Here is a 27,276-nt window from a genome sequence, read left to right on the forward strand (position 1 = left end):
AGCTCAGGCAGTGTTTGCTTCCCAGCACAGCTCCTCACTATCTTTCCCACCGCCCCTCAGCAGCTCCCCAGGCCACAGGGGTTGCAGGGCCCTGGATTCACCAAAGAAGTCCTTGAGGAGGCATTAGGGGCCTTGCTCCCTGGCCATCTCGACTGTGCATATGTGTGTGTGTGTGCACGCCTAGGTGCAGGTCTGTGTGTTTGAACCTAGGTGTGTTCCTGCTATGAGTTCACATGTGTGCCTGTGTGTGAGGGGTTGTGCATCCATCTGTGTGTGCTTCTTGCTTCCTACATGCTTAGTGTTGGTCACCTAGGCCCATTTGTGATGAGTCTTTCTTCCAGGTGGAAAAGTCGGTGAATAAGCTGACCCTCCAAATGCCCCACCAGCTTTTCATTGGGGGGAAGTTCGTGGATGCTGAGGATGCTAAGACTTACGACACTATCAACCCTACAGATGGAAGTGTGAGTGCAGGCCTCAGGCTTCTCCTCCTCCCCTGCCTCCAGCGGGCCTTGGCTCAGAAACCTCTGCTTTGACTTACGCCTTTGACATGGACACAAGAGGATTTCAATGAGTCTCCGACCCTCCTGGACCCTCACACAGTGCCCCCCACTGCCGACACCACTACAGAAATGACGGAGAGAGAAGATAAGGGAAGGGAGGGCAAGAGGGCTTTTAAAGGGTCTTGAGCCTGCTTCAGAGACTGAGGACAGAGTTAAAACCCCCAAAGGAAGAAATGACGGCCATCCCCCCACACCCATACACACCTCACAATAACCCAGCATAAGCCCACCCTACCTTTAGAAAGTCCTTCCTTGAATAGACTCCAATGTCTTTCAAACTTCTTGACTGTGACCCTTGCTATTTTACCTCATGACCCAGCACATACATTCACGTTCATACATACCTATCTGAGACAAAAGTTTCAGGAAACAAAACTTACTCTTACAGATACATACTGATATTTCTGCATCCTAGCTGAGCCTAGCCTAGCCTAGCCTATCATGTCATCCAGGGTCACGGCAGAAAACAGATGGCACGCTCAAAATGGGTAACTTGAGGGGAGTGTAAAGAAATGACTGTTGAGACAAAGGTATGGAGAGGGTTTAGGGGAACAAACCAGGAAGGTGCAGTACCCTCAGGCCTGTGACAGCAGGGAGCTGTTACCACCTGTAGGTCTGAAGGGGCAGCTGGAGGAAGCAACCACTAGAACCCAGTGACAGTAGCCGTGTGGTGAGGGCTGCCCACAGGTGCCGGCTGGTCGGGGTCTATGGGGGTGAGGTTCAGCCTCTTGCTGGCAGCCAGCAAGGGGGTGCTGTAGAATCAGCGCCTTGACCTTCCTTTGGCCCAGTCCTATTGAAGCCCATGGGTGCCATGCATGTGGGGAAGAGGGTGGAGAGTGGATCCATGAGCCCAGCACACTGGTCTAGATGCCCTTGAATCTCTAGTCTGCCTTAAGAAAAAACATCGGCTGAGACTCACTAAGTTAATGGGCTCCACTGTCAGTTTGAATAACACTAAGTGGATCCTAAGCCTTTCGCTGCAGCCTCAGTCTGTTCAGGCCTCAGGAAGAAGGTGAGGAGAGGGTCACTGTTCAGTAGAAACACAAACAAACATTTTCTAAGCCCCCTTGGTTGAGGAAGCTGTCCCTGCTGCCTCTCACCAGCCCACCCACGTGCCCCTGGGGCCCTCTGACTCAAGGCCTGGCAGGAGGGGGTGTGTCACTGTCTGCTCCTTGCAGGTCATCTGCCAAGTGTCCCTGGCCCAGGTTGCGGATGTTGACAAGGCAGTGGCTGTCGCGAAGGACGCCTTTGAGAATGGGTTGTGGGGAAAGATCAATGCTCGGGATCGGGGGCGGCTTCTGTACAGGTAAGAGCCCAACACCCCTCTGTCAGCTGTCTCCACCTTTCAGCTTGATGTGAGGCTGCAGAGGGGCAGGAAGGCCCAGGGCTGCCCAACAGACCAGCCAGGGGACTCCCAGCTGAGCAGATTGACTTTGGCTGGGAAGTCATAAAAGTGGGAGGGATTTTTCACCAGACAGGACGGTAGGGGCAGGTGCTCCAGCTTAGGGCTCAGCCTAAGCGAAGGTGTTAAAAAAAAAAAAAAAGCGAAGGTGTTAGGAGGTTCAAAAGTGAGGGTGGGAGGTTAATACAGCTCCTATGTGCAAACCCAGTCAGGCCAAGCTCCTTAACTTAGGACAAGGCAGCATGGAGTCTCCTGCAAGCAAAAGGCAGGGAAGGCAAGAATGGAATTGGTCCCAGCATTGCCAAACCCCTCTGGAAGTACTCTGCCTGTCTCCTCCTGTCTCTCTGCTTGTAACTGCTCAAATGGCTCTTTTCACGTGGGTAGAAATAAGGTCTCACATTTTCCTTTTTTTTTTTTATTTTATAACCAGGGAGGTAGGGCGTTCGTACCTTAGTTTTGGTGTGACAGTCTTAGGGAAGGATTCGTGATAGCTCAGGCCCACAGGGCAGGAGTGGAGCTCAGAGGATAGATGCTACTTTCTTAGATCCACATGGTCCCATTGGTGGGAGGAGCAGGTGCCCAAAAAGGTGGAGTGATGTTTCCAGAAGAAGGGAGAATGCTGGGCAAGTAAACCAATTACTGTTCCCGCAAAGCCGCATGAGCAGTTTAGGAAACTGGAATTCTATCTTCTGGCTGACAGGGAGCACGGAGGGCTGGAGCCAGGTTGTGATGTATCATCTGGTGAGAGAGGCCTGCCTCTGCTTTGCAGTCAAGAGTGGCTTTTCTCTCTATTCCAGAGGCGGAAACACCAGGGCAGCCCCAGTAGCAGAACCAGAGAGGGGCCTGTATATTTTCACAAGGATGAGAGGTCAGAGGGGCCTGGGGCAGGCAAGAGCTTGGAGGTTGAGCTTCTCCAGGCTGCCAAAGTTCAAGTTTGTTTCAAGACCTCTTAGAAAATCCATCAATTTAGGAAGCCACTGGGTAATGACAGAGTGTCCCTAGAATTCCTGGATCTTTGGGCCACCCTTTAGGCAGGATTGGGTACTTGCAGGCCCTGGAGCAGTGACTCAGAGGGTAGACTTTGTGCTGGCCTAGAGGAGTGACTTTGTTTGAATTAGAAAAGGTGTTCTTTCCTCAAGACGCTCTACTGCCATCTGATGGATTGTGTCATAATAACTAGTAACCTGAGATGGTAGTGAGGGCGATTGCGCCCCGGCAGAGCTGTAGTGGATACCTCTACTGGGTGAATGTCAAGATCCAGAGGAGATGTCCTTAATGACCTAGGTCTGTCCTGGGCTCACTTCTCATCTGCTTAGATGAGGCAGGCACATCCCTGGCTCTGTAGTGGCTCAGCAAGAGAGGCTGGGCAGAGCTGCAAGGGAGGGATCAGGAAAGGAAGTAGACTGATCTGGGAGCACTCCTGGTTCAATCAGCACAGTAGAGCTGTTACAGGTATAAGACATCCTGCAATTGTGAGTAAAGCAGGGAGGAAAGAGCCAGAAGGGAGAGTTAGAGAAAGCACTAACTGGCCCTCCTGAAGCCCTAGTGGGCAAGATAAAGCTTGCAACGGAATCCAGGAAGCCAGTCATATCCAGCTGCCAGGTGAGACCACCAAGAAGAGCTAGTGGGACAGCCTGTGGAAAGACTCTGTTCAGAAGATTTCTGTGGGTCACAGTCAAGACTCTGGGGCACTGTTGGTCAGTAGGGCCGACAGTCAGAAAGAAGAACTGGACATGGACAGGGAGAGAGTGAGGACATGCTGGAACGCTTCCCAAATCTGTCCCCAAAGACTATCAGAGAGTAAACTACTGCTGCTTCACTTCTTCTGCCTCCCAAATTCTGTGTGGCTCCACTTTGGGTCGTCTCTGCCCTGGCCCTGTACAGGGAAAGGGGCTCTGGGAAACAGATCCAGTTTAACCAGGTTGACAGTGGAACAACCCAGCACAGCTCCCCTCTGCGCCTCCGTAATGGTGTTCTCCAGTGATCCTTCTTAGTCCATGTGTCCTAGGAGTTGGGTTATAACATGGTCATATCACATGAACTTGACATGTTCTCAAGGAAGTTTGTCCTCGTAGCAGATGGAGCTCTCTTCCTGAAAAGGCAATGATGTTTTGCTTTGATGATCTGATATTTAACTTTTGCATTTTCTACCTAGAGAGTGGCCCTGGTCACTTCACTCTCTGAGGCCACCGCAAGGCTCCACTACTATTTGCTTGTGCTCCTTCAGTCAACATTTTCATTCAACACCTTTTTATTTTGTGGTCACCCTGGGCCCAGCATTTCCTGGGTGCTGGAGAGACCAAGCTGAGTAGAGAACCAGCTCCAGTCTCTGTGCTATGGAGCTTCTGTTCCAGTGGGAGAAAAAAAAGAGGCAACTGTAAATTACATAGACGCTGAAGCGAATGTCAAATTACAAACTGTGCTGAGGTTTGCAGGAAGGCAGTAGTTGCAATCAGAGGACACCACAGTGAGATATGATTGGTCTGGGGGTGGGTAGGATTAGGGCTGGCTTCCTTGAAGAAGTGACCATTAAGTCCATGTCTAAAGGAGGCACAGAAAGTCAGGAGGACAGATGGACATGTGGGGAGAGTGGTCCAGGCAGAGAGAGCAGCACAGCAAGGTCCGAGGTGGGAAGAGCCTCATGTATTGAGGAACTCAATGAGGCCAACATGGCCAGCAAGGAGGAAAGTGTTGGAAACCGTGCCCAAGAATGAGATGGGGCAAGGCCTCAGGCTGTGTGGATCAGACAAGGAGTTGAGACTACATCCTGAGCATTGTGGGCAGCGTTGAAGGATCTTGATGGAATTGGTGCAGGAGAGGACAGGACTGGATCTGGGAGATCCCTCTGGTTGCTGTATGGAGAAGGGCAAATGGTGGGAAATGCACAAGAGGCTTTGGCCTTGGCCTCATCTCTGGACCTAGTTTCCCTGTATGCAAAATGGAGGAATTCCTCTAGATCCATGGTTCTCTACCTTTCTCCATCTGCCCGGCCCCTCAGGGATAACTGTTTATGTCAGTAAGGATGTTATAGAATCACAAGCTGCCCACACAGCATGCCTCAGGGTGGCCCATGGGCGTGGTTGGCCTGGCAGGATCCTGGGAAGGCAACTGGATGTCAGTAAATGCTCAAAGTGGGCCACCTAGATATGCTCTCCCTTATCATTCCTCCAGTTATGAGAGGGTTCCCTCTCCACCTCTGGAGACACCACATTGAGAGTGTGCTCCCTAGATTAAGCTGTGGGTTTGGTTGGTGCTTGGGAAGGAGACGTGCTTTGCCCTAGTTAAAGCTGTACAGAGACAGGAAGCGCAGCGTCTTGGGGGTGAGCTCCTTGTTGCAGAGGTGAATGACACTTCTGTAGGATCATTGAAAAAGGATAGTATAAAGTAGTCCATCCACAAATGTTCAGGGAAGGAAGAAGGGAAAGAGAGGACAGGAGGGAAGTGAATGTGATTAGTCCCATTTGAGGAAAGGTCAGCACGTCAGCGTGTGGCAGAACTGGGACAGAGGGCAGTGCTGACTCCTTGAAGAATGGACCTTGAGAGAAGGTCAGGCTATGCTGCTGAGTCCAACTCCTGCCCCTCCGCCCTCGGCTAGGTTGGCGGATCTCATGGAGCAGCACCAGGAGGAGTTGGCCACCATCGAGGCTCTGGACGCAGGTGCCGTCTACACACTGGCCCTGAAGACCCACGTGGGCATGTCCATCCAGACCTTCCGCTACTTTGCTGGCTGGTGTGACAAGATTCAGGTGGAGCCCATCTTCTTCCACTGTTGGGGAGCCGTGCAGTAGGGTTAGGCCCTCTGGAGGGGAGACTCCAAAGGGCAGTGTATGAGTTTCCCACTACTTTTGTTCAAATTACCACACACTGGGGCTTAATACACCACCCATTTATTAGCTCACAGTCCTATAGGTCGGTACTCTGGGCAGGTTTGAAGGGCTCTATGATGGGATATCACAAGGGCAAAATCAAGGTGTCGGTCACCGGGCTCTTATGTAGAGACTCAGGGAAACAGTCTGCTTCCAAGCTCATTCAGGTATTGGTGGTGTTCAGTCCCATATGGTTGTAGGACTGAGGTTCCAGTTCTTCACTTGCCATTGGCCCAGGTCTCTCTCTTTCCAGTCCTTGCACGTGAACACTCCCTTTTGAAGCTAGCAATAGAATATTGCTATTGGGCTTTGAGTCTCTCTGACTTTCTCTTCTACCACCAACCAGAGAAAACTCAGCTTTTAAAGAGGCTCAAGCAATTATGTTAATCCCACCCACATCATCTCCCCACCTTAAGGTCAACTGTGCCATATACATAGCATCACCAGGTGTGATATCTCTTCATATTCCCAGGTTCCAGAGATTAGGGTGTGGGATCCTGGGGCCATTTTTAGAATTTTGCCTACTGTAGGCAGTGATGGATAAACCCTTACTCAGGGAGACCCACCACTCCAGGACTCACTGTGTCCCTGACAGACCTGTGGTCTGGGGGCTCCTCTTCTCCCACATGGGGGGCTGAGGAGGTGCAGGAGCATCATGGCAAAGAGGGAGGTGGCTACCCAGTGCTCCTTCTCATCCTGCTGGACCCCCAGCACTTCCAGCAAGGCTGGCCTCTACCTTGGACCTCCTTAGCCAGCAGGGCTGCTTACAGCTTCAGCGGCAGCTCTGCCTACTTGTGCCCCACCTCCCTGCACCCTTTTCTGCCCAAATCTTAAAGCTAGGGGGCTTTTCAATACCAGGCCCTGCTTCCTGACTAAGGGATCCATCTGCCAGGATCAAAGGGAAGCAGGCACTTTGCTCCCCCTGGCTGCACACTCTGCCATCTCCAAACTCCTCAGGATTTCCACTGCCATACAAAAGCTGGGCGCCTTTGGTCTCCTTCCCGCCTGGGTAGCGAATCAGGACACAAACAAGATCCTGCTCCTCCCTGGGCCCCAAGCAGAGGGAGCTGGCTGCCTAGTTGCAGGGGAGGTGGGGGACTTCAGCCCCACCCCAAGGACACCTCTGTGCTTTTTCCAGGGTTCCACCATCCCCATCAGCCAGGCCAGACCCAACCGCAACCTGACTTTCACTAAGAAGGAGCCTATTGGGTGAGTCACTGCTGCGGGCCAGAGCAGCTGCTTCCTGTGTTCTCCCTGCACCATGGGTGGAGTCCACACAAGCCTGGAGGCGCTCCTAATGCCTCCTTTCTGTGTATTCATTCAACGGCTGTTTATTTACCAGCTACTGAGTGGCAGGCACTTCAGAGGCACAGCAGGGGACAAAGCTGATGAAAGTTTCTATCCTTGGGAACTTACATCCTAGCAGATAAAAATAGCTTTCGCTTCTAAAGTGCTTGCCCAGTGTCAGGGACTGTGTTAGCCACTTTGTAAGTATAATTTAGTCCTCACAACAACCCTGTATCAGTCAGGGCCATGATATTCCAGGGGATTGGACAGCGGGCATACCTCAAAAAAATTTATCTGAAAAGAGTATAGTGATCACTGCACATAAAAATAAAGAGCTCCTAGAAATCAACAAGGAAAAAAAAACCCAGCAAAGAAACAGGCAAAGGCCATAAGCAGGCACCAAATACAGGAGAAGCGCAGATGTCCCATACATATAAGGGATGGCCATCTTTCCAGGGACAGGGAAACAAAACTAAAGCCAGCTGTGAAAGGCCCTATTCACCCATCAGACGGGCCCCAGATGAAAAGGTCGCTGTTACTAAGTGGCTGAAATGGCAGAGAGTAATGCGCCTCACACGTCTCGTGGGCATGTGGTCAGATGCCTCCAGTGACGGCCCAATCTCTTAAAAGTCCCCACAAGGCAGTGGCTGTGTGGTGACACGCATATGTGCACATGGAGTGGGCCCGAGAGCTTCCATGGCTGCTTTGCCTGGCACAGGGCAGCAAACGGGAACACCCAGTGCTTAGCTCTGCTGCTGTCCACACTGTGATCCAGACAAAGGAATGAGGTGGGGCACTGTGTCCCCGAGAGAAATCGCTGAGTGAGGAGAGCACTGCAAGATGGCCCCAACAATCCTGTCCTACGTTCCACCTTCAGGAGACACGTAAGCAAACCCAGAGGAAAAGGTCTGCTAGGGGTGACCTCTGGAGAGGGAGGGGAGTCCCCGGGACAGAGGTCCAGCCACTAGGTCAGCAGGGATCTTACGTCCCAGTGGACAGTGGTCAAATGCACCCTCCACTTCTCTGTAACGCTGAGTGGCTTATAAGGAGGATGTGTTCATATCTGTATCATTAAAAAAAAAACTACAAATGAGCAGGCCACGCCCTTGAAGAAGGACTTGCTGGTGTGGGAAATTCCTCCTCTGGCGAGTGTGGGCTGTGGACGAAGGAAAACCTTAACCCACAGGGAGGAGACAGGCTGAACACCGAGGACATTACCTCTAGAGCAGTCTTCTGAACTGGGGCTACCTTCTCTCTGGGGACATCTGGCAATTTCTGCAGACCCTTTTGATTCTCACAGCCGGGAGGGGGTGCTACAGGACAGCCCGCCCCTCCTCCCCCCGCTACAAAAACTTTTCCAGCCCCCAAATGCCAACAGTTCCGAGGTTGAGAACCTGCTCTAGAGTGGTATGCCTGGAGACCCTCCCTCACACCCAGGCTTGAGAGGGGCTGGGCAGGACAACAGGATGGACCCTGGCCCACCTTGGGCCACCAGCCAGAGCCAGTTGGAATGCCAGGTCCCTGACAGGAGCGTCCATTCCCATCAAACTGATGAGAGACCTACAGGGAGGGCTGGACACGTGCCCGGGGCACACGGCCAGTAGTCAAGGGTAAGGCAGGTCCTCCCTGCTCCGTCCTAACACATTGGGTCTGTCCTTGTCCCTAGCACCTCACACAGACCAGTGCTCACCCAAAAGCTGGGGTGCAGGGCAGGTCCCGACTGTGCAGCATGGTGAGCAGGCTGAGAGTCTGGAAACACTTGTCTCTGCTCAGGGATCTCAGAGGTCTGGGCCTCCTCACAGCAGGGGTCGCCCCTATTCCGGGGCATGACTTCCAGCTCCTCCCTTCCTTGGGCCTGTGGGTAACTAAAAAAAGTAGTTCCCTCCTCACTGGGTTGTCCTGATGAACGAGAGCGAGCGAGGTAATGCGAGTTAGGTGTGTGGAATAAGGAGGGCTGTGAAAGAGGCAGGAGGGTAAGGCTGCTGAAGCCAGGCTGGCCTGAGCTATGGGGCTGAGGAAGAACCCAGAGGCCAGACCTGACCAGGACCCTGGTCCTCCCAGCCCTCAGAGCCTCCCAGCGCATCTACAGTGAAACAAACCCCTTCAAGGCCCCAGGGATTGGGCCCTACTGCTCCCGGACTGCTGCAGCCACACTGGCCTTTGATTCGTCCTGTACATATTCTTCTCTCAGCTGGCAGCCCTCCCCTGGAACTCTCAGGGCTAGCACCTAGTCACTGGGGTCTCAGCTGTAGCGTCCCCCCTCACAGGGCCTGTGTTGGCCCAGCAGGGCATTTTCCGTTCTACCATATCCTTTTGTCCTCTGCATGACCCAAGCTGCCAGGTATTCTCCTGCTGTCTCCCCAGTGCTTAGAAAGCTCTCGGCACATGCCAAGAGTCCCATAAATAAGTCGCGTAAGGGAGTGACAGCTCCCTGGTGTCTACTGTCTTCTCCCGTCAAAATGCATGAGGACACAGGTATGACACAGCGCCTCGCGGGAGGGTCCTGAGCCCTGCCCTCTCAGCTGCAGACTGCCCGGTTGGCCTCTGTTGCCCTTTCATGTACTCCTTCCTGAGCCTGTACCAGGCGGTGTCTCTCCCGCTCAGTGCGGAGGACACCCCTGGCTGCAGGCCAGTTCATGGCTGAGCAGGATGGAGCAACTTGATCCTAGCTCGATCCCCTGGAGAGCCAGAGCTGCAAGGTTTCTGACCAAGAAGAGCCCCTGAGAACAGATGTGGCAGTGAGGCTAAGGAGTAAGGAAAGCAATTCTCATAACAGCCTAGCCAAAAACAAAGTTGCCACTGAACGGATTCTGATTTATGGTGACCCCACATGCGTCAGAGTAGAGCTGTGCTCCCTAGGGTTTCCAGTGGCTGATTTTTAGACGTTGATTACCAGGCCTTTCTTCTGAGGCACCTCTGGGCTGACTGGAACCTCCAGCCTTTTGATTAGCATCAGTGCACCTTAACCATTTGCATAACCCAGAGACTCCCATGGCAGCCTGGCCAGGGTTTATTCCTCCAGTCCCTGTATCTCATACCCTCCCGGGCCTGGACCCTGTGCCAGGGCAAGCTCCACAGATCCAGGTGGCTCAGACCCTGCCCCACGTTGGTGGGATGCCTCTGAAACATTTTCTCTCTGAAGCCCCCTATGCCCATCCCCCTCAACTCCACTGCTCTGGGAGCATCAGGGCCTTCACTTTCAGCTGCCTGTGCTCTGCTCCTGTTGCCAGTCCTGTCCCTTATGGGTCTGCTGGGTGGTTATGGGGGCATGGGAGGGCGGCTTTCTTCAGACCCTTTGGTGGCTCCTCATGGCTCCCAGGGTAACGTGCAAGTGCCCAGGCTGTCCCTCCTGCCAACAGGATCAGTCTGTGACTTCCCTGCCGGCCTCATCTCTCCCACCTGGCTGTGATGCTTCAAAGTGCTCCTCCTCGCCCTTGGGTCTTTGCACATGATCTTCCCACTGCCTGGACCCAGCTAAGAACTCATCTTTTTAGGAAACATCTGATGATGATGATGATGTTGAAAGCAATAGCATACTCCATGACTAGCTCCCGTGTGCATTATCTCATTTAATTGTCCAAACAATCTTACAGATAGCTACTTGTATCGTCCCATTCTGTAAGGGTTAGGGAAATGCAGGATCACACAGGATCAAGCCACACAGGTTTAACCATTAGATCCCCCCACGCCCCAGGACCTTGATGGGGCCTCTCTTCTACTCCATAGTGCTCTGAGTAGGAGGCCCGCAGGGCCCAGCCAGAAGGTGCCTCTGGGACCAGGGGGTGGTGCTGGAAGACTGGGTGCCTCTCTCTTTGCAAAGCAGAGCCAGCCGGATCCACCTTCCGAGCTGACTCCATCCATTCTCCTCTCCGCATGAGTGGCCCCTGGCCTAACCTCAGGAGGACCCCTGCCAGGCTGGCCTGGCCAGTCGATATAACCCTGGACCCTCTCCCAAGCCCTCACCCATGCCAACCTACTGCTCATTCTCCCTCATCTTGCTTGGTGCAGCACCAACCAAGCCGCACCCTGAGACAGGTCTCACCAACTCTGTGAGAAAATGCCTGTTCAATGACCCATGCCATCATGTCCTACTAGGACAGGCGCTTCTGCCAGATTAATTCCCACAGACTGAAAAGGCAGGAATGAAGGGTCTCCCACGGGACCTTGGCTCTGACAGTGGGTCGTCTGGCCTATTGTATGGCAGGGTCTGCGGCATTATCATCCCCTGGAACTACCCACTCATGATGCTGTCCTGGAAGACTGCTGCCTGCCTGGCTGCTGGGAACACCGTGGTGATCAAGCCTGCCCAGGTGAGTCTGGGCCATCTGGACAGGGTCCTGGCTTGGGAGAGCATTAGGAACTCACCCTAAAAGGGGATAACAGAAGGGATTTTCCGGTCCCTCTGCCCACCTCAATACTGGTTTCTCCCCAAGGGGTGAAGGGGACTACTGATCACAGCTGGCCTTCCCAGTGGGCAGTCATGGCACTGGTTAAAAGTTGGAGCTACCTATTTTTTTTTTTTATATGCTAGCAGGGTGTTTTTCCTGCCCTGGTAGCTGAGAGGGCCTCGCCAGTAGAGTCACTAGGGTTGGGGTCACCTAGTGTGGTAACTTACGGTGTCACATTCCCCCATGGGCCTACTCTCTTGGCACCAGCAGGGATCGTCGCTGGGGGCGCGGGCCAGGAACAGAGTGCCTGGGGGACCCCGGGCTTGGAACGAGGCTGGGTGAGCCAGCATAGAGCCGGCACGAGTTGGGGTGCACGTAGGAGCATGGGCTGACGCCTACCCTCTACACGCAGAGTCCGAGGGCAGTGTCGGAGCACAGCTTCGCACCTCGTGGGGTGTGGGGCTTGTGGGGGCACCTTGAGGGCAGCTCTGGGGCACCACTGGGCAGAAGGGGCCATGAGCGTTGCAGGCACCCCCTTGAGTGGCCGATAGGCCTCACCGCCTCCTCCTGGGCTGCGCGGTGGAAACCCTGAACAAAAATTTTGTAGACAGTCATTTTGGGGTCATTCCCCCTGACAGTGTCACCTGGTGCGGTCTGCACCCCCCTCCCCACTCCCCCATAGTGACGTCACTGAGGCTAGCCACCCTTGGCTTGTGCCTGCTTGGGTGAGTAGAGGCAGAGGTTCCTCCCCAGATACCAGCACTCCCAACTGGAGAGAGTAGAGCCCTGCCTGATGTGCCTGCCTGGCCACACTCTCTAAGACAGTCCGGAGTATTCTATTAATAAAGCTGGTGCTGTCACCTCTTATTTGGATTCAGAGACCAAATGCTCCACAAAGTCGGCCGTCCAGCCTGAAGGCCTTGGTGGGAAAGCACAGCCTAGTCTTTATAAGGAAATGCACTTGGGCACATAGAGCCAAAGAGAAAACATTGTTGGGTGGTTTGAGTAGCAGAGGAACAGCTCCGTTTTGTTTCCATGCCCGGGAGTAATAAGAATCACACGCAGACACAGAGAGAGGCAGCCCTGCCTTGGCATTGGGGGTTCTCCCAAACTCAGTGGGTGGTGGCAGCTAGGCAGTACCCATATCCCGAAGGCCTCATCTCACACCAGGGTGCTGGCAATTCTCATAGGAGAAGGCTGGCTTTTCTGAGAGGGGAGAGAAGGAAAGCTCCCTACAGGATGTCAGCCGGCAGACTTCTGAGCCCTGCTTAGGAGCTCCTACTGGACTCTGCCCTCCCTGAGGGCTTGGTGTGAGCAGATGAAGAAGAAATGAACACTGTGAAGGAAGGGGCTAAGGCCTGGCCAAGGGGCTGGAGTCCAATGATGAGAAAGAACCTAGAAAGCCACCACAGATCAGTTGGCCCTTGTCCCCAGCTCCCAGCTGGAGCCGTGGGGGAAGCTGGCTGGGTTGGCAGTGCGACAATCTGGTGGGGCGTGGACAAGCCCTCTCTGGGGTGCTCCCTGGGCCCACAGTCCATAGCTGCTTCTCCCTGCTTGCTACTGAGGCTGCTGGGAGAGGACTGGGCAGGGAGGGAAGGCAGAGCTCTGCTTCTAAATCAGTCTGTCTTTACCCAATCTTCTTTCCTTTTCTTTTCCTAGGTGACCCCACTCACGGCCTTGAAGTTTGCAGAGCTGACAGTAAAGGCTGGCATCCCCAAGGGCGTGATCAACATCCTCCCTGGATCTGGTAAAGGCTGTGGGTGGGAGCATGGGTGTCAGGGGGATCTAGGGCTCCAGATGAAGGCAGGTACACTGGGTCAGAACAGGGCCTGCTGGGTACCTTACCTTGAGGGCCCAGCAACCTGGGACAAAGCCAGTGGAGTTGGCCAACCTAATAGAGAAGGAGGACCTCACCCATGGTGGGAACAAATCCCCGAATGTTTCTCATTTTTTGTATGCATATGTATGCTCTGGAATAAATTACCTATCTTTGGAATAATCTGCCCTTGAAAATCTGAGAGGATTTAACTGTAGAACATTCTAGGCTTAGAGCATTTGGAAAGGTTGTATGTTAATTGCTTTCGTAGTTTCTTCCATGGTTAGTGGTCCAGTGTATGGGAAGAGTTGTTCTTTTTTTTTTTGTGTAGTTTTTTTTAAATATATTGGCATAGAGTTGTGTATAATAATTTTTATAATATGTTGATCTTTTTTACTCTCCTTCTGATTGTTATGATATATCCTTTATGCTGTCTATTTTTTTCTCTCCTTTTTTAAATTGATTAAATTTCTTTTTTGTGCCCCCCAAAACAAATAAACAAACAGCTTTTGGGTTAATTTACCCATTCCTTTTTTTATTGTTTATCTGTTTTGTTTTTATTTTTTCTGCTTTTATCATTATTATTCCCTTACCTACTGAGTCCCTGTGCGTTTGTTTTATTTTATTTTTGGTACATTTTTGAGTGGAAAGCTTAGTTCATTGATTTTTCTTTTTTATGGCTTAAACAAGGAAAGCATTTAGAGAGCCTTGGTGACACCTCTTACCTTTGATTGACCTTGTTATCCTTATAAAATGTCCCTATTTATCTCTAGTAATTTTTTTGTTTTGTTTTAAAGTCTGTTTTGATTTAGTTTCTTGCTCTCATAGATACCAGCTCCTCTTAATTGCTTACCCCCAAATCTCCATTGTTTTTGAGAGTGCCCTTGGACTTGAACTTCCCCTCAGTTTCAAATGAAGGCAGTTCCTTTGAGGAGAGCTCTCAGTTCTTTCCAGCAGCCTCTCCCTTTGGGTAAAATCTCTGAGCCACTCTTTGGGCACTGAGCCCTATGAACATCAAGTGCTAGGCTGATGAAATCCCAGTATTCTCGGCCTGCTGTGCCAGGGGTAGAGCCTCGGACTTGTATGTAGAGGAAGGGAACTCCCCTCCCCAAATCTCACCCATACTCATCAGAAATTTAGCCTATGCAACTTGGGAGTTGCAACTGCCCCTCCTGGTGAGATATCATATCCCTTGATTGGGATCTGAGGGGAGAAGGGGCTCTATCTTCTTGTCCACACCTTCCTGGAGTGAAGCTTCCTTCCAGCTGCAAAAAAAAAAGGTGGTCAGCGGGGAGGGAGCAGGTAGGGGCTCAAGTGCCACAGACTCTCAGTCTTCTTACCTAGATATAGGAGATTTTCTTGAATAAATGTTTCTTCATGTGCTATATGCCCTTAGGACAATTTCCAGAGACTTTAAATGGTTGTTGTATTTTTATCATTTTCACCAGTTATGTAGTTGCTTCCCTGGGGCTCCTCACATTGGCATTTCTGAAGTGCACTCCTACATCACATCTTTTGAATAGATTGTGCTCATGTTTTTGTTATTTCTAAATAAGATGTTTCAACTGTATTTTGGATCTCTTCTCTGACCCAGTAAGAAAGGAGATTAAAACATTTCTTAGTGTTTTTTTGTTCGTTTGTCTATAATTTTGCTCTTATAGTTTTATTATACCATGATCAGAGATTTTATTATGTCATTGCCATCGAGCTAATTCCAACCCATAGAGACCCTACAGCCTGTAAAATTTCTGCTTTCTAAAATGGAGAATTTCCTTATGATCTGATATGCGATACTTTTCTGTAAACATTTTTTAGATAGCCTAAAACAATTATTTTTAACAGGGAGGTAGTGGAATGGGGTTAGTGTCAGAATCCCTTGTTGAGCTTTAAATTTCTAGAGAGAGAGGATGGAAAGGTCCCACTCCAAGCCTACTGAACCAGAACCTTCACAGGCTGGGCCTGGGCACGTGCAGTTTTAAAAGCTTGGGCTTGGGGGAACCGTGGAGATGGAGGGAACAGATAGAGATAGGAGCACCAGGACTGGCTGGTTAATGGGACATGGGAAGTGAGGTGTCAGGAATGACTCCCAGGTTCTTAACATGAGGGCCTGTTTTATTGAAATGGAGAGCCCTAGAGGAGGATCAGGTGTGAGGAAAAGACTAAGTCTTCAGTTTCAAGTACGTTGAATTTGAAGACATTCAAGTGGAGATGTCAAGTGGGCAAGTTCTTGGGTGAGGCCTGCGCTGCCTTTCTGTACCACACTGACAACTGGCCTGGATCCCAGTGGAGCTTAGCTGGAGCTACAGATTTAGGGGATGACTGCATAAAGGTGTTATTTGAAGACTTGGGCCTGGCTGAGATCAGCTGAAGAGACAGTGTAATTGAGAAGAGGGCCCAGGATGGAGCAGGAACACTTGGGTATTTTAAGGTTGGATAGAGGAAAAGCAATGAGCAATGAGATGGAAAAAGGGAGTCAAGAAGTAGGTGGGAAATAAGGAGAGTACAGAAGCAGAAGCCAAAAGAGGAAAGAGTTATCAGAAGGGAAAGATTAAATCAGAGGAGGTGTTGAGTCTACGTGGAGGCAATGCCAGGGAAGCCCGCCCTGAAGTGGCATTGAAATTGAGGCCTGAGAGCTGGACAGGATTTAGCCTCGTGGGGTGGTGGGGGGTGTGCAGGGCACTGAGTGGCCTGAGGGGGGCATGGGGTGGGATGGGTCATGAGCCAAGCTTCCCAAGGCCCACTCCTCTCCCAGGCAGGCTCAACCCGAGAGGATAGGCCTTTGTAGTCTGTGATGCTCAGGACACCACTTCCCCATAGGCCTGGCCAGGCATCCTTGTGTCTCTGCTGGGGACCCTGAGAGCAGAAAGACTGTGTGACCTCCCCAGTAGGTGGGAAGTCACGTGGGGAACAACGAGCCATATGCTTCAATGGCACTAGGCCCAAGAAGCACAGCAGAGCTCTGGCCCTCTGAGCATGCACATGTGAGGGCTGGGCACACGCCTCCCCACCCAGCACAACGAAGGCCACCCTAACTGCCGCCCACCCCCACTCCACAGGCTCCCTGGTTGGCCAGAGACTCTCGGACCATCCTGATGTGAGGAAAATTGGGTTCACAGGTTCCACAGAGGTGGGAAAGCATATCATGAAAAGGTATGTGCCTGGGGAAGTGGGGAGAGGCCATGCTCGGCCCTAGAAACTCTGACCTCGGGTTACAGTGTCTGGAAGTGGATAATGTCGTCATGTGATTTGGATTGTGCTTCCCAAACTTGAATGCGTGCAGATTCTGTGTGGTGTGAGGGCTGAGATTCTGCATTTCTTGCAAGCTCTTTGGTGAGGCCTGTGCTGCTTGCTCTGAGGATCACAATGAGATCAATGAGGGTCTGTGCATGGATCCACGAGACTGTGAGTGTAACATACACACCAGATTTTGAAAACTTAAAACCAAACCCATTGCCAATGAGTCAATTCTGACTCATACCGGCCCTATAGGGCAGAGTAAAACTGCCCCATAGAGTTTCCAGGGAGCAGCTGATAGATTCTAGCTGCCAACCTTTTGGTGAGCAGCCACTCTTAACTGCTGTGCCATCAGGGCTTCTTTGAAAATTTAGCATGAAAAAAAATGTTAAGTATTTCATTAATGATTTTTATAGTGATTCAAGTTGAAATGATAACTTTTTTATATATTGAGTTATATAAAATATATTATTAAAGTCAATTTCACCTGTGATTGGGCAGCACTGATCTAGAACATCTCATCTTTTATTCCTGGGACTTTGGCCTCAACAACTGGGGTTATACTTCTGCCTCTGTCGCTCATTCAGGATGTGATCTGAGCCAAGTCACCTCCTCTCCAGTCCTCAGTTTCCCCATCAGTTCAGTGAAAGTAGTTTGCTGGATTCTGTGGCTCTGGTCTGCATAGCAGAAGAAGAGGAGGAAGTAGGGCAGCTGGGAGGCTCTGTAGCTTCATCTTCTCAGAATCAGGGAGCCAAGGCCTCCTGAGCAGAGGCCCCTCCCCATGTGTGCCCCCCAAAGCCAGTGCTGGCCGGGTGACAGAGCACCCCTCAGAAGACAGTTTAAAGTGCATTTCTTGCCTGTTGATGTGTCATGAAGGAAACTCCAGCCTCTTTCTACAAATGAGACAATGAAGCTTTTGCAACCATCACGGCTGCAACAACTGGGTGATGATTCTGTTGTTGAGTTTTCCATCCAGCAACATTTATTGAATGCTAGCTGCATGCCAGGCGCTGTTCTGGGCCCTGGGAATACAGCAGGGAGGAACAGAGACACATCCCTGCCCTGGGGGATGACGCCCAAGCATAGGGAGAAAAAAAAAAATTTTTTTTTTTTAAGTGTCAGACAATAAATGCACACCCAGCTCAGGGAACAGGGGAGAAAGTATGCAGTGGAGGGAGGTGGGAAACACAGCAGGCACCCTGGGAAGGTGATACTTGAGCAGAAACCTGAAGGAAGCAAGGAGCTGAGGTGTGCAGGCATTTGAGGGAAGAGCCATTCAGATGAGGAGGGATGGGGGGAGGCAGAGTGGGAAGGGGGACAGTAAGAGCAAGGCCCTGAGTTGGGAGCATACCTGGGTGTGGGGAAAGAGTGATCCAGGGGAGAGGGAAGGGGAAATCAGCAGTGACAGAGGAAGGGAGGGCACTGGGGGTGTGGTGGCCAGTTTCCATTTGACTCCCTCCATTCTGAAGCATACTGTGGATCTGCCCTGGGGTCTCCACCTGGGAGGCCTCCTGAGCTCATCCCACACCAACCCCTCTGCTCCTTCCAGCTGTGCCCTAAGTAACGTGAAGAAGGTCTCCTTGGAGCTGGGTGGAAAGTCACCCCTTATCATCTTTGCTGACTGTGACCTGAACAAGGCTGTGCAGATGGTGAGGGTGGGCCTGGAGGAGGCCGACTGGGTGGAGGGGTGGTGCACCTTTCTCTGATTCCACAATAAAACTTGGCACATTCCACAAAACCTCAAATGTGAAAGAGCCCGTGGGGTCACCACAAGAGTAGCATGGTAGGAAGGGGGCCATGAAGCAAGGAATGACATGTGTCCCTCCAAAAAGTAATCCCCAAGATGTACAAATCCCTGAATCAGACACAGTCCCTGGAAATGGGACACATAAACCATGGTGCTCTGTTCTGAAACAAATATGGTGACACTTCCTGTCCCATAGCAAAGCAAGCCAGAATGTTGAGCAGGACTACAAACAGCAACTCTGTTGCCTATGTCCTCCCACTCCCACGCCTGATCAGCTCCCCCACTTTCTAGCTGGGAAGCCTTGGACAAGTCACTTAACCTTTCTGGCCTCAGTGCTCTGACCTGTACAATAGGAGTAATAACCATACAACCTTATGGGCTGTTATGGCGACTAAATGAATGAATATGGCTGCCAATGCCTGGCCCATGGCAGGGCCAAATACATGTTAATCGTTGTTCTTACCGTCACTGTTATTACTTTTACTATGCTTTGGTCCCTCTCTCCACTCCTATTGGAGTCAACCAATAAGGCCACGTTCAACCACGTGCCCCAACAGACCCTACCTCCCCAAGTCACACTCTGTCTTGGAGGACAATATGACACCCTGGTGTGGATATGAAAGGGAGCACAGCCTCAATAGATGAGGAGACCAAGAAAGGCAAGACTAGGGTCTTGGCCCCAGGGCCAAGGCTGAAACCACTGCACCCCTGCCCTGAGCCACAGGCCTGGTCATGTCATGGGGGTGCTGCACAGTCCCCACTTCCAGGAGAGCCACTCCATCCAGAGCCACCTGCTCTGTCTTCCCCAACTTCCCAGACAGGTCTCCTGAGCTCACTGGTCCTCTTAGAGGACACTGGGACTGACTCCTGAAGAGGTTCCCTCAGGCCTTGCTGGACCGGAGTGTCCTTCCTGCCTTCATCCCTCCCTCTGTCCATCACCCTGCTGCTCCCACCATGACCGAACTGGCCTTGGCCCCTCAGGCTGACAAATGGTGGGCCACTCCAGGAAGCTCACCCAGTGTGCACGGAGGTCTCTGCAGCAGCCCTGGGGTCCACTGGCTCTGTTCCCAATTCCCTACAGCATGGACAGTGATGGTCAGGGCTCAGTTCTGCCGCCCTCTTGCAGGTGGCCTCATAGCTGCACCCTGTCACTTCTCGTTCCACTACTCAGGGTGAAGGGAGCCCTGCATGGCATCTGCACGCCAGTGCCAGCAGGCCTGGTATGTGGCGGGTTGTCAGCACATGGTGTGCCTACCCTCCCCTGTAAGAAGGGTTCCCTGAGCCCATGTGGGGCCCTAATCCAGCACTATGCCCATGCACCACAGGGGATGAGCTCTGTGTTCTTCAACAAAGGAGAGAACTGCATTGCGGCTGGCCGGCTCTTTGTGGAGGACTCCATCCATGACCAGTTTGTGCAGAAAGTGGTAAGTCTTGCCTGCCGCAGGATCTCAGAGCTGCTGGTTCACCTGGACAGTGGCCTGAGGTAGAGGTGATGGCGGGAGGGCTGGGGCAGGAGGGCTTGTGTTCCACCCTCAGGAGCACTGTTCACCAGGGTCAGGTGACCCTGGGGGAAGTTGTTCTAAGTCTTTATTATTTCAACAAGCAACAGCAACTTAGCTCCAGTGGACGTAACCAAAAGGCAAATGTCTTATGTCGGGGCCCTGGACAGAAATTGAGGTGCAAGTGCAAACAAGCTCCTGGGGAGGCCTGTGAGGGCGGGGGTGAGGCAGGACAAGACAGGAGAGAGGCAGAGGCAAGGACATGGTCTTAGGTGAGTCTAGAACCACTGGGGCTCCAGAGCCTGACTTACACTGCAGGAGCATACCCCTTGGTCAAGGCCCTGTCCTTTGTACCCCATATCAGTCAGTTATTGACTATGGCCTGTCCACAAGTGCAGGAGGGAGCACCCATCGGTGGAGGGCAATTCTCCAGAGACGAATTCTCACATCACCGGGGGAGAGGGAGGCCCCACAGGTAAAGGGGACCTGGGTGGGGCACCAAACAGCATCCCCACTGGATTTACTGGTTTATTTAACCAAATCCCAGAAGAGCATGTGAGGCTGGTGTCGGGGACCGTGAATCTTCACCTACATCCCAGGAATGTCCTTAATGTCTGTCTCCTCAGTTTCTCTAAGGGAGGGCTTCATTCTTTCTAATCAGCCTCAAAACATGGTGGGGGCTCTAACTTTACATCCATACAACATAGGCCCAGAGAGGGAACTAAGTATCCCCACCTACTCTGTGAAAAGAAGTGGTGGGGAAGGATGGTGGTTGACATGACGTGGGTCCCTGATCCATCAGTGACCCCAGGGGGTGAGGAACTCTGAGCAGAATCTGATTCCAGCAGATGTGCTTAGGAGGTCAGGAAAAAGACAGCATTGTTCTGAGCTGTCCTTAGGGCGGGAGGGTGTTGGGAAAGAGCTCCTGAGAAGAGGGCTTGGTACTGGAGCTTGAATAATGGGCAAAAATACAAAGGCAGTGTGGAAAGAAGGGCTTTCTAGAAGGGCGTGTAACAATTAGCTTTTGCTGTGTAACAAACTACCTCAAAACTTAGTGACTTGGAATAACAGCTGTTTGTTTAGCTCACTATTCCTGGCTCGGCAGTTCAAATCCATCAGCCACTCCTTGGAAACCCTATGGGGCAGCTCTACTCTGTCCTGTAGGGTTGCTATGAGTCGGAATTGACTCAACGGCAGTGGGTTTGGTTTTTGGCTTGATTCTGGGCTAGTGCCTGACCCCCCTGACCTTGCTTATGCACCTGCAGTTAGTGGCCAGGTCTTCTGGGGCTGGTGGGTGTCAGTGGCTCAGTGATGTCTTGGTTTCCCTGAGCTGCCATAACAAAATACCACAAAGTGAGTGGCTTAAAATTACAGAAATTTACTTTCTCACGGTTCTCGATGCTAGCAGTCCAGACCCAGTACATCAGTCCTTCTGATTCCTTTCAAAGGCTCTGGGAGACAAACTGTCCATACCTCTCCTAGCTTCTGGTAGTTGCCAGCAATCCTTGGCAGTTTTTTGCTGCTTCTGGATGCATCTGCCTCTACTGTTTGAATCAAAAGGTCAGCAGGTTGAATCCACCAGCTGCTCCTTGGAAACGTTATGGGGCAGTTCTGCTCTGTCCTATAGGATCACTATGGGTTGGAATTGATTTGACAGCAGCTGGTTTTTTAAGAAGGGACTAGGATTAGGACCCACCCTACTCTGGTATGATGTGGTTAACTGATAACATCTGCAAAGAAAAAGATTATTTCCCCAAACAAGGTCACATTCACAGGTACAGGGGTTAGGACTTCAGCATATCTTTTTGGGAAACACAATTCAAGCCATAACAATGGGGACAGCACATTTTGTTCCATGTGGTCCTTCTTTCTCCATTTGTTCAGTGGCAGGGGTCCCAGGACTGAAAGTAGAAGTTTCAGGGCCTCTTGAGGCATTGGCTTAGAAGCTGCCACATTGTATTGCCAAAGCCAGCCACAGGCCAACCAGATTCAAGGAGTGGAGAAATAGGCTCCAACTCTTGATGGGGGAGCTGCAAAGAAAGGTGTCCATTTTTATAGCCTCCCAAAGTTAGGGAGTTGACCAGCCTGGCTGAGCTATCCTGTCTCTGTGACAAGGCCCAGCACAGAGCTCGACCTGAGGGCAACCCCAGAGCTGGTTGGAGAGGAGGTAGGCACAGCGGTGGTCCCTGAGCAGGCTGTGTTTGGGTGAGACTGGAGCTCGGCAGGCAGTGGTTCTCCTCAGGGGTCTGCAAGTGAGTTGCCAGGTGACAGCAGGAGCCAGAATCCCAGGGACAATTCTCAGGGAAAAGGCAGATGAAGACAGTGAGATAGGCATCCAGGGGAGTGGGTGAGGGGCTCCCTGCATCCTGGGGAGCCTGGGGGACAGCATGGGCCCCCAAGGCAGGGGCAGAGGACAGACAGCAAGCAAGGGGCTTGGTACCAGGATGGGGACTCCTTCCACAAGACCTGGTGGGAAGGGGCAGAAGGCAGTCCTGGGGTGCTTGGCTTCCTCCTGCATCAAATTAGGGTTTGTAAGGAGGGGAAAGAATGGTCCTGCTGTGAGAGTGGAGGAGGCCATTGAATCCTGATAGTGGTGTGGCCTGAATGAGAGCAGAGATGACCTTGTGTGAGTTCATACAGGAAGTAGGAGGAAACTGAGGAAGGAGCCTGGGAGAGAGATGGCGAAGTGGGAGAGGCTGTCTCTAGCCTGAATCCTGGAAGATTCAGAGTCAGCCTCCCACTGATTATGTGCACCTAAGTGCTTTTTCCTCACACGTCCTCCCAAGTCTCAATTTATTCTGTAACTCTCCCCATTCCAGGCTCCAGAACGGTTAAGTAATATCTTCTGTCACATCCCTTGAGGAGACCCTGGTCAGCATCTTTAGCTGACAGGAAGCAAAGCCTAATGTTTGTGTTGGCTGAGGCAAGACAGAAGGCTCCCTGGAGGAGGGGGCTTTGAAGATGGGTTTTGAAGCAGGCAGAAATGGGAGGCAGAGTGGGTGAGATCCAGACTCAGGCCTCTCCTCTCCACTCTACCTTGTCCCTCTTTGTCCCCACGGTGTTGCTCGTCCTAGAGCCCCCAGTACAGATACTTTCTTTCACTCTGACCTCCCTCAGGCTGAGCCCCTACTCCATGGAGCTGGGTGTAAACCCACACCGTCTCCCATCTCTGCGCACCAGTCATAGACACCTTCTTCTCTTCTCCACTCATCCACATCCCTGGCCAGCCCCACTTCCCAGTCACCTGACTCTAGGCTGTGTCTCTCTTGGGGGTGCTTATACCTTTGCACACAGGATATATTTGGAGACAAGCCTGGAAGGCAGATTTAAAGCCAGGCTACAGAAGGTGCTGACTGCCAGGATGGGGAGTATGGACCTTCCCAGGAGCCAGTGCTCAGTCCCAGAGCATGAAATGGGGGAGGTGCCAGGTGATGACCACTGTCAGAAATGATGCTGACAAGGGGGGCTTTCCACAGGTAGAAGAGGTGAAGAAGATGAAGATTGGGAACCCGTTAGACCGAGACACCAACCACGGGCCTCAGAACCACCAAGCCCACCTCAAGAAGCTGCTTGAATACTGCCAGTGTGGTGTGAAGGAGGGGGCCACACTGGTCTGTGGTGGGAATCAAGTCCCTCGGCCAGGTCAGTTGGACACGCCTGCAAGTATAATGGCTCTGGTTTCTTGCCCAGCTCCAGTGAGATTTCTGAAGGCTGGGTACCCGTACAGTCAGGCACCCAGGACCCAGGCCTCACCTGGAGATCTTGGATGGGATAGACCATGGATATATAGGTGCCTGGCAGGCCCAGGTATGGGAATAACAAGGTGAAATTACCAAAATGGAAAATCTTACTCAGTGCTGATTTTCATCTTTATTGTTTTGAGCTTTGATTTACTATCCAAGAAATTCTGTTCTCCCATGAATTCCACGACACTTAATTTCTTGGTTTTCTTCCAACCTCTTTGGCCATTACTTCTCATCAATTGCTCTTTGCTGGAAACTCCCTCTGCATCTGTCCCTTGAATGTTGTTATATCCAAAGATCCATCCTTCGCTTGGTGCTGTTCTCATGGTAGACACTTTACCTGGATGATCTCATGCTCTCCATGGCTCAGTTTCTCCCAAATATATGCCTCTAGGCTCCACCACACCCAGACCTCCTGACCACATAGTTAGCTGCCTACTGGACACCTCCACCCAGACTCTTCACACTCAGAGTATAAGAAATCCATCTCCTCCACACGGTGCCCCCAATCCCATCCTGCCCCCGGACACAAACCTGCTTCTCTAGAATCCTGTCTCTAATCATGTTACCCAAGCCGGAAGACAGGAGCCACAGGAGTGAACTATTGTGTTTCCTCCTTGTAAGAATGTATACTCCATCAGAGCAGGCTCCACTTCTTTCTTTTCCCCATATACCCTGTGTGCCTAACATGAAGCCTCACACAGAGTAGATGCACAATCAACTTGATGGAACCAAGGAGGGAAAAAAAGAGTGAATCCTAGACTCCTCCCTTTCCTTGATCCACCATTTTTCTTTGATTGCCTGATTCTGTTAAAACCAGAACAGTTTCTTGGCTCCTGCCTCTTTCACATCCCTGTCACCATTACACCAGCTCCCCTGCACCCTGGCTTGCCTGGGCCATTCCAGCAGCCTCCTGAGCGACCTCTTAAACCTCTAATCCTCTATTTATGCGACTGCCAGAGGTCTACTTTCATCTCCACCATTGTTAAAACACTGTAACAATTACCCATGCTCTTATGGCCTCAAGTTCAAACTATTCAACATCACATCCCACGTCCTTTATGGTCTGGTTCTAACTTGTTTGCCCTTGGCCAGTGTATTTAACTCTCTGTCTGAGTTCTGACTGTATTTAACTCTCTGAGTACTTCTCCTGTTTCCAGGCTCTCTATGCATTTGCCGTTCCTCTGCTTATCAGACCCTTTCTCTGTTTCTCTACCTGGTAAACTCCAAGTCATTATTCAGCTCAAGTGACATCTCCTTGGAGAAGTCTTCTTGATACCCTCAAGCACAGTCCACCCCTCTGTCCTAGGTTCTTGGTTTTTATAACCATTGTGTTTCCAACTCTTTATCCCCACAATCCCCCTTAGGCGAGGAGCAGTGTCTCTGTCAGGGTTGCAGCAGGATATGGGCAGTCTGGTGCCAAGGCTAATGGAAGGGAATATAACAAAGGCATTGTATGCAGAGGTATGAGCAGGGTTAAGGGAACTAATAGGATGGTGTGGCCCCAGGTACTAGGAAGAGTGTGGGCTCTTGTTTCCATCCCCTGAAGAGGCCTGAGGAGGGAGTGGAGTCACTGGAACCCCTCAAGGGTTAGAGCTGTAGAATGGGGGCTGCCACCTCTTGGCCAAACTCACCCAGAAGCCAGAAGGTTCAGGAGCCCGGCGTGCAGAGCAGGGCAGACTGAGTGGAGGATGGGTGGGGAGGGACAGAGAACAGCCACATGGTCCCCACTGGCACTCAGAAGGCAGTAGTGAATGACTGTTGAGTGAGTGAATGCTATACTACACGAACCAACATGTATTAGTACATAATTCACATCTTAAACATTGTAGTTTTAAAAATATGAACAATACAAAATGTTTTATTAATTGTATTATAAAGTTTTTTTTTTTAATTTTTGTTTTCTAAAAATGAGATAGAGAAAATTTCATTTCTCTTGGTTTTCCCTAAGTCAGACAGAATTGAATCTCAGTCCAGAAAGCTCTCCGAGGGCCTCTGGGCCCTGCGTCTAGATAAGAAGTTGTCACAGAAAACATTTCTGTCCTCAGAGATGGCTTTGCCCCAGCCACCACAGCCTGTAAGGGTTGGCAGGCAGGGCTGGAGGAGGTGGTGGGCCTGGATATAAATCCCAGAGCCTGAGGCTGTATCCTGGTAGAAGGCTCTAGCGCCTCTACCTGGGGGTGTCAGCTTCCGGTGTCTGCAGTTTCCAGGAAGAAGGGAGCAGTCCCATGAGGTCCTGCCTGTCAGGACCGGTGTCCACAGCTCTGCTTCTGCTACCAATCTCCTCTATAGACTGTGGTACTGGGACGCAACAGGAGCTATCTGGGAGTCTACACTAGCCAAGGCATATGGATACTCATCCAGATTAAAAGTCATGAATAGAACTCAGGTCTTTTCATAGTTATGGGCTTTGGCACCGGACTTGGGTCCAAATCTCAGTTCTACTGTTTACCAGCTTTGTGAATTTTAGCCTCGTTTTCCTCAACAGCATTTAATTAAAAGAGTTGTGAGGATTAAATGAAATAACATACCTGGGCATGAACGTCACTGCCTCACAGGTGTGATGTCAGCACCTTGAGTGTGTGGCTGCCCAGTGAGAGGGAGGCTGGGCGGGGGAGGGCCACACCCCACACACCCACACCTCTGTCTCCTCTGCAGGCTTCTTCTTTGAGCCCACCGTGCTGACTGATGTGGAGGACCACATGTTCGTAGCCAAGGAGGAGTCCTTTGGGCCCATCATGATCATCTCTCGGTTTGCTGATGGGTAAGGAACCCTGCTTATGTCTATTGAGATTCCACATGTTGTTGGGGTCTAAGTGTGAGTTCTGGGAGGTGGCCCATGATGTGGCCAGGAGGAGAGCTCAGAGTGGGGGAAGGCGGAGGGTGTGGAAGCAGCCTGGGCCCCCAGAGGGCTGATCAGCTCTGTGTTAACCACTGAGGTCTTTGATATATCCGTGAGGAAGAGCCCCCGATGACTCAGAGGGCTTCAAAGTTCTTCACTGTGAGCAAATGGCAATTTCCTTCCCACCTCCTCTTATGTTGCCGCTTTCTCCCTGTTTTTTTCTCAGTGTCTCTCATAGTGGGTTGGGTTGCTGCGTAATATACCACCTCAAAACTTAGTGCTTGAAATAGCAACAGTTATTTATATAATTCAGGGTCTTCGGTGCAGCCAGAGTTTGTGGGATGACCTGTCTCCCTCCATGCCATGTCTGGGCCTCAGTTGGGATGGCTGGGGCAGCTCCCTCATGCAGCCTCAGGGCCTCTCCACGTGTCTTCCCCCACATGGCAGCCTCTGAATAGCTTACATGGCACCTGGCTCCCCACAGGGCATGGTCTAGGTGGGGGCTGCAAGGCTTTTGACAACCCAGCCTCAGAAATTTCAGAGTGTCATTGCCACCATGCTCTACTGGCAAGCCCTGCCTCACAGGGAGTGAACAGTGTCCATCGGGAGAGGAGCAAAGACTGTGGCCACATCTGCCCCCCTCCCCAGCTTCTCCTCAGGCTATTATTCTTCAGGACTGGCCCTTGTCTATATTGTGCCTTTGAGCAAGTTATAAATGGTACCTTATCTTCAGTATACTTCACTTTCAGCTGTCAAAATACTATTGAAATTATCATAATACACTGACTTTATTAGAATATGACACTTTATTGCCACCTACCAAGTGAATAGTGTGGTAAGTGTTCATACCTCTGGTGTCTGTAATGTGATGGCATCCCCTTGGACATGGTCT

General features: G+C 51.4%; 1 protein-coding gene across 5 annotated transcripts in view; it reads left to right on the forward strand.

The window, feature by feature from the left end:
• The window catches only part of ALDH1L1 (aldehyde dehydrogenase 1 family member L1), a 79,238-nt gene that overhangs the window by 41,338 nt on the left and 10,624 nt on the right, over positions 1 to 27,276 (forward strand). For all 5 annotated transcript variants that reach the window (XR_007514387.1, XR_007514386.1, XM_049861811.1 and 2 more), the window contains 11 exons: positions 342 to 461; positions 1,739 to 1,866; positions 5,558 to 5,708; positions 6,967 to 7,037; positions 11,320 to 11,425; positions 13,163 to 13,250; positions 16,376 to 16,469; positions 18,103 to 18,202; positions 19,626 to 19,724; positions 23,276 to 23,441; positions 26,201 to 26,306. Coding sequence is in view for 3 of the 5 variants with exons in the window: in XM_049861811.1 (XP_049717768.1) it covers positions 342 to 461; positions 1,739 to 1,866; positions 5,558 to 5,708; positions 6,967 to 7,037; positions 11,320 to 11,425; positions 13,163 to 13,250; positions 16,376 to 16,469; positions 18,103 to 18,202; positions 19,626 to 19,724; positions 23,276 to 23,441; positions 26,201 to 26,306 (1,229 nt within the window). In the remaining 2 variants the exon portion in view is untranslated. The remainder of the gene's footprint in view (positions 1 to 341; positions 462 to 1,738; positions 1,867 to 5,557; positions 5,709 to 6,966; positions 7,038 to 11,319; positions 11,426 to 13,162; positions 13,251 to 16,375; positions 16,470 to 18,102; positions 18,203 to 19,625; positions 19,725 to 23,275; positions 23,442 to 26,200; positions 26,307 to 27,276) is intronic.

The sequence above is a fragment of the Elephas maximus genome, chromosome 20, assembly GCF_024166365.1.
Source record: "Elephas maximus indicus isolate mEleMax1 chromosome 20, mEleMax1 primary haplotype, whole genome shotgun sequence".
Classification (NCBI taxonomy): domain Eukaryota; kingdom Metazoa; phylum Chordata; class Mammalia; order Proboscidea; family Elephantidae; genus Elephas; species Elephas maximus.